The 17766-nt window shown below is 46.0% G+C and overlaps 1 protein-coding gene across 1 annotated transcript; it reads right to left on the bottom strand.

Moving 5' to 3' along the window:
• Positions 1-1992: 1992 nt before the first annotated feature.
• On the bottom strand, positions 1993-17700 carry C8A (complement C8 alpha chain). The gene is made up of 11 exons (XM_026034655.1): positions 17498-17700; positions 15609-15705; positions 14607-14751; positions 14316-14466; positions 12626-12815; positions 11504-11698; positions 9910-10150; positions 6194-6322; positions 5495-5652; positions 3847-4076; positions 1993-2349 (listed from the first exon to the last, which is right to left on the bottom strand). Exons 1-11 carry the CDS (start codon positions 17608-17610, stop codon positions 2211-2213), a joined length of 1788 nt encoding a protein of 595 aa, XP_025890440.1. The 5' UTR covers positions 17611-17700; the 3' UTR covers positions 1993-2210.
• Positions 17701-17766: the final 66 nt, after the last annotated feature.

Raw genomic sequence — 17766 nt, 5'->3', positions numbered from 1 at the left:
TTTGCTTTGGTGTTTGAACCAAACCTCTGCCATTTGCGTTTCATTGCCCTTGGGTTCAATGTGCCTGATGAGATCTGCCCTGAAAGTATCCCGGCTTTGATGTCCATACTCCAAAACTGCACATTCCAAGTGGGAAATGAAAAAGGCCAGGCAAATCCCAGCATTTTGCCCTTGCTTATTTATAGATGCTTTGCAGTGGCATTTCATGTTCCGTTTCTTTAATGACTTGGATTTATTCTCTTTTAGTGATTCCCCAGCCTGTGATGGGTGCTTCTAGAGACGACTCACAAGGTGGGGATGCAGGTTGCCTTTCTGCAGGCCCCCTCCCTCCCCAGGCTTTAAGGCACCGAATCTGTATGTTCATTAATTTCTTCCCCCTGGTCACAAGCGAGGCATACGTTGTTTTCTGACTAAGATAACTTTTTACTCATTTACTGGCGGGCAATTTCTTCAGTCTTAAGCAGTGTATGTAGAAGTGGAAATAGCCCGAGAGCCGAATCAATCCCTGGCGGAACGGCACCGGCTCATGTTTTTAACCCAGCGTGCTGGCCCCGTGCCAAGCCGCTCTGACGATACCATTTGCTGGGAAAACTGTTCTTTGTTCCTTCATTTCACTTTCGTTTTGGATGTTGAAGTTGTCCAGATTTCCGTGGTGCTTCATGGCACTTTTTCCCTAATGTGGAGGATGTCAGAATCGAGCTCTTGAGAGCAGCTTCTTCTCTGGGTGAATACAACGTTTGCCTGAAAATGCAAGGTGGGCCCATAGGGCATAATTTTATCACCCGTTTGCCCATGCCTTAGCAACTTGCCGTAGAAAAAAAGCACGTCTCAGTGTTCAAGACAACATGGTTGGTTGTTTTTTTTTTTTTTTATAAGAAAAGTCTGTAGTTTTTTCTTCAAGCAAGAGGGGAAGAAATGGTGAAAAAAGCAGTCTTTTGGCAAGCGCACACACAAAAGAAAATATGGGGCCAGATCTTCAGGTAGCATAAATCAGCTGCACCGAAGGAGCCAGGCTGATTTACATCAGCTAAGTGTCAGGCTCTAAATCACCACTGACATGCTGTTGGAAAAACAAGCATTTCCAAGAATCAGAGCTAGAGCTAAGCAATTTCTTTCACTAAACCACGATCCCTTTCCGCTCCTTCTTCCCTTCACATGTATAGAAAGTGCTCCTTTGTGCACTGAGGTTTTGTCGCTGTTGTTGCTTTTCATAATGTCAGATTCCTTCTCGGGGCTTTTTTTTCCCCCTTCTCCCCTTTGTAATGAAAAGCGCAGTAAAATGAAGTGCCATTTGCTTTCTGTCCACCCCAGGTTTTTGCGGCAGTTCATTAAGAGCCCCGAGCTGGGGCTCTTGCTGCACTCCCTGGATACTGTTCAATACTGTGTGTATTTTTGTGCCGAGATTTACGTCTCACATGCAAAAAAAGGCCCTTAAATCAAGCAGCCCGTTAGCATCTTCTCCAGCTCGGGGTGCCTTGGAGATAAAATGCCTCTGTTCTAATAGTCAATTCATCACAGATCCCAAGGAGGAATAGCCATCACTTGTGCAGGAGCATCCTCTGTAGAATGGTTTTGTTTGGTGCGTCTGTGTATTATTTGCTTATTTATTTATGATTCTCATCAATTTGGATTCCCGTTTTCCCCAGCACTTTTCAGTGGCTTTGGGCTTTAGCTTCCTCCCATACAGCTCAGCATATGGCTTTGCAGCACGTGCGGCCCTGCCCAATATGCTACACTTTCAAATCTGACAGTGCCAACTTATAAAAGTTTCATGGTGCATATGTCAATACCAACTGCATGAAAATGCAAGGCTCGCGAGCTTCTAATCTGTTTTCCAAAGGCAAATATAAAGATTTCTGCGAGCGCAGCTTACTTATGTAAACAGTTTTAGTAAATGTGTCTCCTGGCTGCTTATAACCTCGCGCTCGCGCAGCCCCGTCCCCGCCACGCTGCTTCTGCACCGTCTCCTGCCTCACACGGGGGTCCCTGCGCTGCGAGGGGTGCGCTGAAATTGGGGGGAAGCCAAAAACAGAGCAGGCAGGTATTGAATCAAATTGAATCAGGTTTTCTATCTCTTTACCTCATCTTCATAAGTAGGTAAATGCAATGTCTCACGATTAATTGTCCGCAGTAATTCCCGTGCGGAATTCCGCCGGCGGTGTCTGGAGCCCGGCAGGGAGCCCGTGTGCTCGCAGGGCCGTGCTGAGGGGTCAGCAGGGCTCGGTGCGCGCGCTCGGCCCCGCGCACGCCGCCCCGCCGGGCCCCGGCGCCGGGTTGTTGCACTGCCGGCTGCGCCTCCGCCGTCCAGCCTGGCACGGAGACCAAGGCGACCAGCAGCTCCAGCGCCCGCTCGTTGCCCGGGCTGTAAAGCCATTAAAAAGAAAGGAAAAAGGGTTATTTAGTTCTGCGCTTCTGCTCGGATGTGGGTCCCCATGGCCAACCCGGTCCCTGCTTGGCACCCAAACCACTGTTGACATCAAGGTTTGCAGGAACCCTGAAGGCACAGTTGATGGAGCAGCATCAGATTCCTCAGACACCGGTAGCTCTTTTCTGATCCTTCAAAACTGGCTTTTCTCCCCCAAAGGGCCGGTGATGGGTCTCTGTGTAGCAGTCTCCCCACTCCAAACCCATCAGTGCCTTGAAGGTCTTAGCATGGCCCTGCATAGTGTCCTCCTGCAAAGTGCATCCTTCAGAAAAGGGTCACATCGAGCCCTTTACCTTATAAGACAGGAAGATTTGTCAGGTGCATCCAATACTATAGATTATGGCTGCACTTATTGATGGGAATACTTGATGTCTGTCATTTACTGTCCTCTTTTATTTACTCAGCTGGCCTTCATTCCTGGCTCACACACTGTATTAGTCCAGACAGCAAAATGGATCTCTGTGCTCTATGTGCTGCCTGGAAGGCTGGGTTTCTGGTGCACTGAAGGATCATTCTTTAAAAGAAGAATGAGCCTTGGAATTTCCCTTGAGCTGGGAGTGACCATGACCTGGAGCTGCTGGGTGAAATGCCCACGCTTGGGCTGTCACCAGGCTGGCCATAGCACCAAGCAGCTCCCACAGTCTTTGGCCACGGGCACATCCATTTGTTAGGTGACCTTCAGGGTAAGTCTTCAGCCTTCCATGCTGCTCATCTGTAACTTAGGAGACAGTTCTAAGGACCAGGTTTTATTAAAACCCCGCTCTGAGTCACTGAGCCAGCCCTTTTGAAGAGGAATACGTAAAACATTAGCCCAACGCTGCTCTTATTCATCATCTTGTCAAGGCTTTGGTTTTCCAATGGTGGGACGCTAGTTACAACCACATTCTTGCATGCCTGGAGCTCTGCTTAGAAGAACCAGTCCAAAGATGGATTTTCTGCCAGCTGCAGCGCTGTGGTTTGGAATGCTTCTTTTGTTTGTTTTCATCAAAACAGCCCTTTTGGCAGAGCATTGCCTCAGCACCACTTTCAGAGAGATCGTTTTGATGGATCAGCCTGAAGCTTTGGGTCTCCCTTCCCCCTCAGTCCATCGGGATTTGCCCTTTCACCCGTTCAGTGGATGACACCAGCGCTTGGGAACCCTCCTACCAGGGACATCGTGACTCCTCTCTGTGCACACAGGTCCACCCTTGTCCCCGTTGCACCACCATGTTTAGGCTCTTGTTGATCACACCTTGGAAGCCTGGCTCACACGTTGATCCAGGCTTCCTGCAGCATGGACAAGGCCACGGATGGTCCAGCTGCAGCTGGAGCTGCTGCTCCCATCTCACCTCTCCTTGCACAGCATCCCCAAGCCCCCAGCTAGCAAACACCCCCTTATTTCCATCTGTGTAGAGCAATGGACCAACCCGTTAGTCCAAGGCGACCGGGACCCACCTGGGCGCCGGCTCTGGGCGCAGGCCGGGCCGCCGTAGCCGGGCAGGCAGTGGCAGACGCAGGTGTCCCCGGCCAGCACGGGCTCCCCGTCGTTGTGGCAGGGCCCGCAGCGGCAGGCGCTGAACTCGGACACGTAGCCGTGGAGCGCGCGCCGCAGGTGCTGCCGCTTGGCGCCCGCGGCATCGCTCCCGCGCAGGATCTCGTCTATGGGCTGCAGCTGCAAGGCACAAAGACGCCGGCTCAGCCTGCTGGGTTTAACCTAGGAGGAGGCTGCAAAATCATGCAGTGCCGTCTAGGGAGTTAAATATGTGATGAGCTCCGAGTGTTTGCATAGCGAGGTGCTGCTCTCGTAGAGCATTCAGCAAAAAGAGCTGGATGTGGGTGGCTAGTTCTAACCTGCCTTCTGCATTTAGCCTTATACCAAAGGACCAGCTTAAAGGATGGCCGTGTCCGGTCTGCCAAAGCAGCCCGAGAGCCTTACTGGGGGTTGTAGGTCGTATTTATAAAGTGGTTCCCCTAAAATCCCAGCCCTTCTAGTCTCACCGGTGGCAGAAGTTGCACAGTGCACTGGCACAGTTTCACTGGGTATCACTGGCAATGCCGCCCGGAGCAGTGCTGGGATCTCCCCGTTGCTTTGGGAACAGCTTTGGGCAAATTTGCACAAGCTTGTTTATCCGCGGCGGGGGGGAAGCTGGAGATAAGAGATAAAGTGGACACAGGTGCTTATCAGCAGCCCAAAGCCACGGCGATTTCTGAGCTCCTAAAGCAGCCAGCAGAGACGCCAGCGAGTGGTTTACTGGAAAATGCAGTGCATTTTGCCCAGAATTGATGGGAACCTGTGCAGAAAGGTGAATAATCTGCAGTGTGTGTCCAGCTGCAACTGGAAGAGCTTCTAACTCAGCAGGCCCCTCCGTCACTGTGCTGCTGCGCCGAAAAACTTGCAAATTCCCACTTGATCTGATACTATTGCTCAGAATTCCTGATTCCACCTTCCGTTCCCTCTTCTCCCACCTCAAGCAAGAGCACCTTAGGGTCGCTCTTGTCTCTTCCCTTCTCTGCTCGCACCCGTCTCTGCTCGCACCCATCTCATCTCCAACTCTGAAACCCCGTGGGACCCTCAATCATCTCTGCCCTGTGGCATCCAAGGAATAGAGATGCAGCAGCGGGACCTGCTTTTTGGGGCCACCGACCCTCTTGGACCTGCTCAGGCTGCTGGAGAGAGAAGGATCCACAGGCAAGGTGGGCCAGGAGCTCCAGGGAGTCATGGAAGGATACGCACAGGGGAGGCTACGCAGACCCACTGTGAGTCCAAAGGGAGGGACGGCCACATGCGAGTGCCTGGAAGGTGGCAGGGAGAGTGACAGCGATGGATGCTCATCGGGAAGCCGTTTGGGGACACATCAGAAACACAACTTGTCGCTAATCTTGCATTAAGCCTCTCGCCTCCTCCCCGCTGCTGCTGTGGCCCTGCGATGCTCTCCCCGTTGTGAAATGAATAAGGGGTTGCCAGATCAGTGGCCCGTTGCATTTAATCTTGTTCTGCGATGGGATCACAATGAAAATACGAAATGATCTGCTCGGCTACGCTTTCATTCCTGCTCGTGGCAGAGTTTCTGCGGCGGCAGAAAGACTTACCTCAAAATCAATAACAGCAGGATTATATTTTAATGACCTTCCCCAGCGCCGGTACGTGTTGGAGTCCAGGGTGTTCAAGAGGCCGCCGCTGTAGCTGGTATCTCCACCTCTAATCCGGGGAATAATGTCTTCCACAATGGCACTGTTGCTCCAACCATCTGAAAAGTTTACCCTGTTAGAAGATGTTCTGCCAGGAGATGAGCACTGAGAGTGCTCCAAGACAGTAAGTCTTAAAGGAATTGCCAGGCTCCAGATGTCTAGTGAACGCGTGCACACTGTGTCTGTAATTTTTAAAGTGCTTTGTGAATTTGGGTTATCTTAGCCTCTTAATTGCTAGTTTGGATTCCTAATAGTCTCTCTGTAGCCCTCTCCAGCTTCAGGCTGGAATCTATCCCATCACTAGCAGCTGGATCCCTGCTCAACATCTGGCTCAGCATTGACGGCGCATAGGAAATCTGTGGGACAGACCAGAGCCCTGAGGAATCTGGAACGGGATAGAAGGGGAGGGATTTGTGGATGATGTGTTTTGTGCCTGGTTCATATCTGCCTCATCCCTGGCAGCAAAAATGCCATGTGCTAGAGATGGGAAGCTTGGGGTGGACAGCAGCTTCTGCATGGGCTCAGAGAGGAGGTCTGGAGCCACCAGGGAGCCATAGACAACCAGTGAGGGTTGAGACTGAGGGAATCAGCTTATCTTACCATTTCTAAAAAATCCCTTATTTTTGCATTCAGAGGTTGACAAGGAGGCTTTCAGATTTAGTTCGGACTTGACAGCCACAATGCCCAGCGATGCACCAAAGCAGGAGGCTACGTCTTCAGAGCTCATGTCTGCAAAACAAGCACAGAGCCCGTCGAGTCCATGGCTCCTATTGACCAGAAAGACCCCCGCTTTCCTAATTAGATATTTTATATTCAGTTAATTGCACAGCTTGTTCTGGGACCCAGGGCAGAGGCCAGCTCTTTCTCTTACAGTGGCAATGCCAACGTTTTGGTGAGCCTGTCACAGCATAGCTCAGGAGGGAAAAGTCCTTACGGTAAAATTGTTTCCTCAAACAGTATTAGCAATAAATGAAGGTCTTAACACAAGCACTTATTTCCTGCTTTGGCCTAGGCGTACCTGTCTTTTCCCACACACACAAATTAACTCATAACTAGAATGAATTTTGAAACAGCAATTGAATTAGATAGGTCTGTGCTAATTTTCATAAACGAGTAGCTGATTCTTCCATCAGTGGCTTAAGCAGCATCTTCAGCAGCACCTTGCAAAAGACCAGTCAGCTGCAAGCTGCAAAACCCTCCCTGCTGCATTGCTGCCAGCCCCACTGCCACATCCATCATACAAATATGTAACAGGAGACTCATGAAGCTCGCAGAAATGAACTAACGAGGTGGTTTCACCAAAGAAAGCCATGCTGTATTTCATCCAGCCTCGCTTTACGTACCCACTTCAACAGACTGCAAATATAGGGCTGTCTTCTGCGATAGTTAAAAAATCCATTGATTACAATAAAGGCAGAATAAGGGTAAGGAATGGGTAACTTTTATATAGCTTTTTTTTTTTTTTTTTTTTTTTTTTTTTTTTTGTCAGTAGATCTTCAAGTATTTTACAAAGCAGCCGGGCAATCGATACCACAGTATTGAAAGGGAGGCCGGAGGTCAGAGGGGTTTGTGCGTCACGGCTTGATGGGCTAATGATCAAAACCGAGTCTCTGGCCGGAGCGCTGGACCAGGCTGCAGCTGCAGGAGGGGCTCTCAGTCTTGGTTGTGTTTAACATGGCACTAAAATGCCTGTGGCTTGATGGTTTTTTCCCCTCTTCTGCATGTCCTGCAGGAATAACTCATGGGAGACACACTGGAGTGGGGACTAGGATCTGCTTGTCGCCTTGGCTGGTCCTTAGCAGCGGCCTGAGAAAGGTGCTACATAGCCTGAATTCAAAGTGGTGAGAGCTGAAGCATGCTCGAGACTTCAGGGGGAATTACATCCCACTGCAAAACTGGGCCCCTGAGAAAAATTAAATGTGCAGCACTCAATTACTCGTACTAAACTGCTCAACAGTTGTAAACACAGTGGGTAAAGTTCATTCACCCAAAGCAACATGAGTGATTGCTTATCTTGGTGTCAGAGTGCCATAAAATTAAACTTGAGCAACACCCTGATTAATTGATTCACCGTGGTTCCTGTGGAGTAATTATGTTCAGCAAGGCTCTGTCAATACAATTTGCTATTGGTTGCAGCAAGACCCGGTCTTGATAAATGAAAAGTGGCTATCATTGCAAAAGAGTGGTCATAGGAAATATCGGCAATCGAGAGGAGAGTCTGACAGTTTTTTATGATGTAATTTGGGATAGTTAAATGTGTTCAAATGGTAAGATTTACTGCTGCATTTTGAATTAATCAGAATATGTGAAGACTCTTCCTAATTTACTCGGTGCATAACGATTCTCCCATAAATGTTCTTGTAATGTGCGAACGCATTATACCATTTTCAGCTAAATAAGAGAACCATAATAATCTATTTTTAAAACAAGTAATGAAAAATATTGATGGCAGAGCAACAGGGACCTTGTTTTGACATCTACATTTATTTCACTCATGACCACATCCAAATGAGCCCTTGCAGCCTGCAAGTTAGAAACAATCTGGCTGCTGAACTGCAGTCTGAAACTGCGCTGTTGAGTTGAGGTCTGTTCCCGATGTCCAAATTCAGTCGTTGCCTCCATTTTCAAAGCTCAGGTTTTCTGGATACTTGAAGTCACCTCATGCTTTTGCCTACCTGGATGCTCGAGACTTGAGCTCTTCTGTCCTGACTGTCCCATAGGGAAGGTGCCTAAATGCTTTTGCAGACACAGCCTTTAAGCATGTCCAGGGCTCACCGTTAAGGAATTGGTTCTTATTCAGAGTTTTTAGACTAGAAGCACCAACATAGACCATTTAGACCACCAACCAACATAGCTGGTTCCTTCTGGATGTGTGCAGCATCATGTAGAGCACTGCTGACTTGATAAACATGGTCTTTCTAACAGTGTCATATTTAGATTAAAATTATGCAAGCATATTAGATTAGAATGAAAATGGCATCTCTACTGGGCACATTTTTATTTTTGCTGAACTTCAACATTCTTCTTTCCTAAAACAGGGCATCATGCAGCAGTAAATCTCCTCCTCTGATATATCGTAAGCACAAGATAAAGTAAAATAATAGCCTCCCTCTGCATGCTCTTGAATCATTCTTCCTCTTTACTTGGCAGTCTATTCTCTGGAGAATTGCTTGCCAAGTTCTCATTCACTTCTACATCACTCAGTCTTCAAACTGAATAAATGATTTGAAGAAGCATCACGTTTCCAAACATTAGTAGTTTAGGAATTTGGTGAAAATTCGCTCAAGTGGTAGTTGTTTCTTGTGGAATAGCTGGCATGGTTAACACTGAATGTGGAGTGCACGGTTAGCTATTCCAGAGGGGACCAAACCATTTCAGAACCAAGACTGTCCAGCAGAACTTGGGTCTGCCCCATGGAAATGGATGGAACCGAAGCAGTTTGCACCAGCTGTCCACTGCCACAAGGGCCGTTACCCAACCTGGAATTATCAAAGCTGAATCTTTTGCAGAACAAAAACAGAGTAATGGAAAACTATGCTTTTTTTTTTTTTTATGGGAAGTGGGATCTATTGCATTGTAGATATTTTTGCAAAAGTTGACAATCTGGTTAGTGCCATATTAACTTTCTCTCACATCTTATGTTGTGATTAGAAGAAACCTTGTTCTTTGCCTCTCCAGTAATGGATATTCTTGCAGTCTGGACATCTGTGGTAGATATTTTATAAGCAAGATTTAGCGGTATAGTTCTCCAGCCTTATACTCTCTAATTTGTTGAGAAGTGGAGCTAGCAGAACTCTGTTAATCTTCAGATCTGACACTAACCAGAGTAAAGTGCCAAAGGTATTGCCAAGTGCAATGCATTATTTCCAGTTATAGAGAATGGAAACCTTCCCTACTAGGAAGCTAAATCTAAAGCGAGCTATCGTTCTTTACTCTGGATGAGTTTGCAGGCATTTTGTTCCCAAGCGATCACAAGAATGGCCAGGCCAAAGCCTCTAAGAAATACGACAAGGAAGTCTTGGAAGTCTAGGAAGCAACCCTGAGAAAAGGTAGGAAAATAAATTCAGATTTCTACAGAAAACTTCCCCAAGTTCTTCGGAAAGTCTAACACATGATGGCATGTACCAGTCAGCCCAGCTATGAGGGGCTGATGGGCAGCCTCCCTCCCGCCACATGGCTGGCTAAAGATGGTCTTGGGGAGCAGCCTGAAGCTACAAGAGTTATTCTGGTGGGCTGTACCAGAATGGTCCTCCAAATGGAAAGGAAAGGTTTAGAGAATAAAAGTATGAGCAGAGAATTTCTCATGTGATTCTAACCTCTTCTTCTCATTTCTTCTTTGTTAACAACGAGGATGTACTCAAAGACACCTCCCATTGTCCCGGATGTCATGAAGTGGGTGCCATAGTCATTGATGAACTTGGCATACATCCCGTAGTCATAATCGTCTGGAAGCTCCTCCAAGGAGAGCAAGATGTCTTCATCCAGAACGATGTTCTCCTTTCTCATCTTGAAGCGGGCAGTCTGCACCTTGGTGACACCCCTGATGAAGCCAACCTCCTGCAGGTCAGCAAAACAAGAGTTGCCATTGAAACCCTTAATGAGCAGAAAAGGGTCCCCCGCCCGGTGCAGTTGCTTGGCATGGCACCGGGCTAACCCTTGGGTTATCTGATGCTGGAGGGAGAGGTTGCCAGGGATAATAATAATGCTGAACATTCATTTAGATTGCCCTGCTGTGTGTTTGGCAGGAGCATCTCCACTGAAGACAGCAGGTGAGTCAATGCCTCAGCAAGCAATATTGTCCCCTCCCACAGCTATAGCATCACATCTGCAATACCTCAGCATTTTTTTAAAGACTTTTCTGGTCCTTATGTGCACAAAGGAAAGACTCTCTGTGTAACTGCTGGTGTATGTTAAAGGCTTGAAAACAGCACAAGTTTAAATGAAATCAGCAGTTGTCCTTTTTTTGGGAGTGCTTGTCCTACGTGTAGTATATAAGGCGCAGGGCAGAGCCAGGGTTTTAGATGCTATGGTGCTGGTGGTGTGTGAATACACTCAGAATCAGGTGAGAATTTCCTGGATATATCATCAAATCCACCACTTCTGCATCGCTCATTGTCTTGGACTCCAGCACACCAAGAACAGCCCCTCAAATGATTCTGCCAATAACTGATCATCCTTTAGCTGCAAATAGTGTGCGAGTCTAGACAAGGACACAGTAAATACTATGATGGTGACAATTTCAAACAGCTTTTAAGGGCATTTCTGCTCAGAACACCATCAAGGTAATTCTTCTTTATTGTTTCCTGCCAGCCATCAAGAGAGAAGTGGAGACAGGGCACTCTACATGGGGGAAACACTAGCATTCATATTATTAGAGTGGAAAGAGGTCATCACAGCTAGCAAACTTACTGTGAGATATAAACCCTATTATCTGCTACTCTTTTGCCAGCATGTTATTTTAACCTCTTATTACAAGTAGCATATTGCCCTGGCGTATGGCAGCTTGTATTAATTTGAACATGATATATTTGCTCCTGGAGATCATTCCCTCAGGATAGCTGGTTTGATCAACATCTTGATATTTCCTCCTCCCTCATCAAGACTTTAAGCATTTTTTTATTTATGTGCTTAATGTGGCCGGGAAACAGGATGGGGTGAGATGACATGCATGCTGGGGTCTTCATAATTCAATTTTATTCCCACTCCCTCCTTGCTAAAATGTAATGAGAACAACAAACAGGATTACTAATGATCCTACATTTGCAATTTCGTGAACAAATTAAGGTATAATTAGTATGTGTAAGAAAATGGGGGTGGGGTGCAAATAAGAAAAAAAAAACAATGTAAGTTGCAACAAGATTGTGCATGACTGGAATATATATATGTGTGTGTGTATATATATCTATTTACCTTTGCATCATACTGTGTGAAATTCTTCAGGGACCCTTTCTGGTGCGATAAAGTGAAACCAAGCTCAAACTTGAGAAACTGAGGTCCAATTCCAAAAGTAAAGCCATTTGTTTCAGATCTATCAGTTTTGAGGGCATCAAGCAGGTCCTTCGAATCATTGTAAAACTCCGTAGAGAATCCAGAATCAGCATGAGCCTGAAGTGAAAGGAGTGGACATCAGTTTTTTAAATATCTTCTTTCCTATTTCAGTCTATTTCTACTTGTTTAGCATCTCCAAGCAATGCCATTGCAACAGTAAAGCAATTACTATTAAGCTAGCTTGACACTTCCCATTATAAACCCTCTTTCTGGTCCCTTACAACTCTGCCACATCTTAACTGTTTGGATTGTTTTTTTCACTCCAGCTTGCTTCAGGATTAATTTATTTAGGATATATTCAAATGTTGCACTTACAATGGCAACTTGAGAAGATAAGTGTTGCTTTGCCTGTGTTTTAGAGGGATGGCCTTGTGAGATGCATGATAGATTTGTTTGTCAATGGTGGCCAGGCCATCTGCTTACGTGTGGGGGGCACCCAAGTTAAATCATTGCTCTGCTTGGACCAAACAGGGCTTAAACTTCCATCTCCAGCATCCCCATGAGGTGGAACCGATGGTGCTGTGAGGCACCATGAGAGCTGTCAGGAACTTGGTCTCTTTCAATCCAGTTTTGTGCCCCTTTGAAGTCCTGTCATAGATTTGAGGTGCTTTCAAAAATTGAACTTGTTGAATTGCTCCCATTTTACAAATGACCATCTTAACCCCTAGAGAGACAAGTGGCTTGTCCGAGTTCTTCATCTCAGTAATAGCAGAATTTAGAGAAAAACCTATTTCTTTTGCCTCTGACTAGGCCAGAGTAAGCAGTGCGGATGCCTGGGTGATAGAGCATGTTAGTTCCCCGGTGTGCCATACACCTGCATTTATATTATCAATTAACTGCTGTCTTGGGGACAGCTGGAGAAAAGTAAGTTGAAAGCCGATATGTACTGAATTCTCTCCCAATAAAACGTCCATAATATCTTCAGAGAAATCTTAGGGTTTCGCTAGGAAAATACTGCCCAATTTGAATATCTGGAGTACTTACTAGGAACTGATACACGTGGAAGTTGTAAGGTTTGCGGAAATACTTCTCGTCGTCTCCGTAGTAGAGACGTTCACACGCCGGGTCGTACTTCAGCTCCCGCCACTCGCCGTTGTAAACATACTCACACTGGCCTCCAAAAAAATGGGGATCATATACGTGCAGCCTGTCTTCCTGCGTTAGGATATTGTATCTTGGGAAGAAATAGCATTCAGACAGTTACCTATAACTCCTAGTTCCTTTTGCCACCAGCCACCTTTACTAATTCTGTTCTGACTCTGCACATGGTCTACCCCAGCTCTTGGGCTTTGAGTTAAACCTAAGGTTGGAGGCTGTTCTCTGACTGCTATGTCCTGACCAAAGCAAACAGGACACACACAGTCACACTGTCCCCATGATACTGGTTTGCACTCAGATGCTGGAGATGGGAAAAAAATCAGTTAAATCCTTCAGTCCGTGCCCATGCTTGAGTAGAGCTATAAAAGCCCCAGCACACAGGGATTCCTCTGGGTCCTGCGGGAGTATTTGGCAGTCGAGTGCATCCCTCTGTCATAAAGCATTTCCTGCCATTCACTCTAATATCTCAATGTCATCTCCTGCCTTAAAAATGTTCCCATTTCTCCGTGGAGTTAGAGCCCTCCTTAGGCTTGCAGGCTGCTACTCTCCCTGCTACATCAGAGCTGTTACTCTCTGAAATCGTGGTTCTTCCTTCGTATTCCCTATAATTTGGTGGCCTAAAATACAAGAATTATTCAAACAAGATAGAAGCATAGCCCCCCACAACAAGGAATTGTATTTAAAGCTTAAAAGCTGCTGTGTGTTTTGCAGCACAAACCAAATCAGAGTGAATCATTAAATGCAGTGCGCAGCAAAAATAAATTTATGACTCGATAAACTTTTGATAGATCCTGCCAAGTCCTGGGCCAGAGATCCATCTATCTCATTGAATCCAGAGAGCTTTGGGTCAAACCAAAAGGAAAGTTATGAGAGAGCCAACTGCATTTTCATATTGTCGCCCACATTCTTTAAATGAAATGAAGCATTGTCTTGGTTAAAACACAATATTTAAAACAGAAATGTCACAATTTGTCACAGATGATTTGCCTTTAATTTATCCAAGTTGCTCTTTTCCATGTATTACCTAACTGATATTTAGTGCTGGCTGGAGCAAAACTTTTACATGCTTAGAAATAACTACTTCTCCATATATTCATGTGGAGCTCAAATCTTCTGCCTTGAATCTATGGTTTGACATCCTAAATCCTGGACCGGAAATTTCTCCATAAAGCTGGGAGCCTCTAGGATACTACCTCTCCAAAGCGTACAGTTTCACTCAATATATGGCTCTCATTAAGTGGAGAAAGTTGCCCAATAGCCAGTCCCAGAAAGATGGGATATATTTTTACTGAGTATGAAGAGCTCAGACAGAGGTAGAGGATGGCTGATGAAGGCCAAGGTCAGCCAGTAAATGTGAGGCATAGCATGAAATTAAAGCTGGGACGATCCTTGCTGCCTCCACAGCTCTTACTCATGGTGGTGCCTGTTGTTGTCCAACTCCTGGAGCTGCCTTTGAGTTTTGCACAATAGGGGTTTGTGGAACCTGATACATCCTCCCTCCGAATGCTGATATTACTTGGAAAGAGTAATATGAAGCCTTAATTGTGAGAAAGGTGGGTATTGATCCATTACTCACCCTAGGGAAGCTTTTTCAGCCCCTGGGATTGGGAACAGATTTCCACAGTAGCTTTCGTTATCATCGTCCTCCTCCTCACAGTTCTCCTCATCAGACCCATCCCTGCAGTCCGCCTCTCCGTTGCATACGAGGTGACGTTTAAGGCAGCGGCCTGAAGAGCAGGGGAGAGGTGTTCTTACCCACCCCAGAAACCACACGGCGTTGAAATGATGCATCTGAGCACAGCACATCCTCAAGGGGTGCCACCCTGACTGGGACCTGGTGGCAGGAGCTTGTGGCCGTTCCACTCACCGCTCTCCGGGCACTGGAAGTCCTTTCCGCAGTGGGTGCTCCTGGCACAGCTCCCACCAGTGCCGCAGTGCTCCTCGTCCCACAGGTGCCCCGAGCACGGCCGTCCCCCAAACTGGGCGGGCTGCAGCAGGGTCCGGTGCCGATACTGGAGCAGAGGACAGAGAAAACCCCACCAATGCATATCTCGCCCCTCCAGGATGCTGCTTCCACCAGCTCACAGATGCAGTCCTAAATTCAGGGGGTGGATGACTATTTTTGTGAATTTGTGCCTTTTTTTTTTTTGTACGTTGACAGGCATATGAAATTTTACCAGTGTGGTATGTTTTTGCCCCGGAATGTAATGGGATCCAATGGACACAGCAACTAATTACAGCACTGATCCTGAAAGCAACATAACGTTTCTGATGGATTATTAATGAGAACTGCTGTTCCTTGAGCAGGAGGAAAAAAGAAAAAAAGCAAGAGAGAAAGAGAGAGAGAGGAGGCAAATAAATTTGCTGACTATATTGCAGGAACAAAAAATACGGGGTTGTAAACTCAGTAAAAAGCAAAATTACGCTGGCTACTTGAAATAACCTCTTGAGTTATGAAGACATATGTGAGATGATAACAAAAATTGAGAACGGGAGCTAATGAATGAAGGCTGCTTTTAATTTCTTTTCATTTGTGAATTCATTCTTCATTTGCATTAAGAATCAGGGGATACTTAATTAAATTTAAAGCGGAAAAGGGAGAAAGTCTTGGGCAAATATTCCAGCCTGATTCTTCCCCCATTTGCCTTCATTCTGTGTTTTGCAGCTCTGCTGTTTTACGTGAATTTATTCCTAGTTTACACCAGGCTAAGTAAGAGCCTCTCTAGAGCAAGAGCATCTCCATCATATTCGGATGAGTTTAGTGCATGCTTCAGAGTGATGAATATGTATAATATTTATAATTAATGTGTGTACATCCTCATCACAGACACATCTGAAGATAAATGAATACATTACGGTCGCGCCTTACTTTTTTCTCTTGGCAAAAAAAGCAGTCAGTCCACTCGGACCACTGGCTTAGCTGACAGTCAACAGGAGCCGGAGAATTAACATCTCTGCTGGTTCTTCTGAGGAGAGCAAGAGACAGCAGGCTAAGGTCTTTGAAGTCGTATTTTAAGAAGGCCCAGAGGCAAACAGCAAGAAACGATCTGTATGTGTATCTCCAACAAGAACCTATTTTGTAGGAAATTAGAGGCTGGTGAGATTTGGGTCAGGCCCTCAGCAGCAGTAGCTGCGTTGCTTGACCCACCCCAGGTCTGTCTTGGGCTTATTCTGAAATGGTTTTTTTTGGCTTTCCTTTTTCTGTATGGTTCTGGACTCCTGCTAGGTGTTTCTCCGGATTGGTCTGCAACCAGGGCTTGATTCTCCTGGATGGGGTGGAGAAGCTGGGAATGACCATAGCAGCGAGCTGCAACAGCAAAGCATGCAGGTATGTGGTGAATTGCCTGAGGGAAATACACAAGTACTGCAAAGAAGGCAAAAAAAAAAAAAAAACATAAAGGAAGGCTATAAGTAAAGGGAGTACTTTGCTTCAAGCTCCCTTGGATCAGGATTTCCATACAGGCACGGAATATCCGTACACAGCAGCAGTAAAACCCCCATCCTGCCTGCCAGGTCATCGTGTTCCCAGTGTCTCAATCCCAAGTTTTCTGATCCATATTTCCACAACGTCTCTCTCTGTGCTGAGAAGCAACATGTACCATGCCAGCACCACTCCTCAGCTTCCCAAATAGATTGCAGGGTTATTGAAAGCCAAAATATGATGATGATGATGATGATGGATGATGATGATGATGGTGGTGGTTTTGGTGTTTAACTCATGAGCAGCCTGTTTGGCTCAGGAGGCTTCAGACCAAGGAGAAATATTGGTAAGTGGGGAAGGAATACCCGCTGGGGATACAGGCAGATGGGTGCAGGGCCGGGGGACATGTGGGTATTGATACGTTTTTCCGCCTGACAGGCGGATTTGCAGCCTGGATCCTTCAGCCCTCTGCAAAGTGCTTAATTGGCTCACCTTCGATTGGATTTCACATTTACCTCTTCATTATTCTGCCGCGTTTGATAAGTTCATCAAACATCAAATATCTCTTCTTTGTTCATTTTCAAAAGGGATTATCGGAGTAAGCCTTCATAATTAAGTGTATCACTACCGTGGTTTTTTTTCTTTACGCCTTCTCCTTGTCTCCATGTTCCAATTATCACTGATACCTTTTTTTGATCCTTCTAAATCATATTTGCCTTTAGAACAAGCCTGAAATTAACAGCTGCAGAAGAAATCTAACCATTTTCCTATCATGACACCATAGCTTTAGAAAGAGTAACTTGTTTATTCCTTCCCTTCAAAGCCAAAATGCCACTCAGACAGCTTAATAAGATAGTTCAGGGAAAAAAAAAAGATATACAGATCTGGCTGGGCTTAGAAATTGGGTTATGTGCATGCACTTCTCTTCTATGAGCAACAGTGTGAGCTTTAACTTGCTAAATGCTAAATAATTGTAATAAAAAGATTTTAAACTAAATTTGATAAAGTAATTTTCATAAGGAATTAATTCCAAGTTCCTGAAAATGGCACACTAATTCTCATAAGGAAATGTAAGCAGGCTTACTATGCATTCTTAAAACAAAAACTGAAGTGCAGAGGGTTCATATAAGAAGGAACTGCAATGCCCACACTCAGATCTGGGTAGCTGCCAATATTTTTTCTTTCCTGGTGGCTGTTTACAGAGAACATTGTGTGCACATGCCTCAAGTGACGGCAAAATTGATGGGCTGACTGAGGAGGTTTCTATGTAAAGGTAGGTGGAAGGAATTAGTATCTCTATAGTATCTGTATGTAAAGTTAGGTGGAAGGAGACTTACCTGTGGGAAGGCAAGGCCGTGAGCGCGCTGTCTATGGTAGACGTAGCCTGATGTGACATTAAAGAGCAGATAGAGAGAACCAAAGCAGGAAGGAAGCCTGGGCTCCACCACATTGCTGTTCCGTATGGAGAAGTTTGCTCTCAAATAGCTGCAACCAAAAGCTTTCGGGCCCCTTGGTATCAGTCCTACTGGAAGATGTATCTAGCCCACCAGCCTCTCAAGTGCTGTAGTAAATCATTGACAAGGGCTCGGATCGAATCTCAGGAAAT

Source organism: Nothoprocta perdicaria, unplaced genomic scaffold, assembly GCF_003342845.1.
Source record: "Nothoprocta perdicaria isolate Ctin4 unplaced genomic scaffold, notPer1 scaffold_0, whole genome shotgun sequence".
NCBI classification, from domain to species: domain Eukaryota; kingdom Metazoa; phylum Chordata; class Aves; order Tinamiformes; family Tinamidae; genus Nothoprocta; species Nothoprocta perdicaria.
This window is presented reverse-complemented; position numbering and strand designations above follow the sequence as displayed.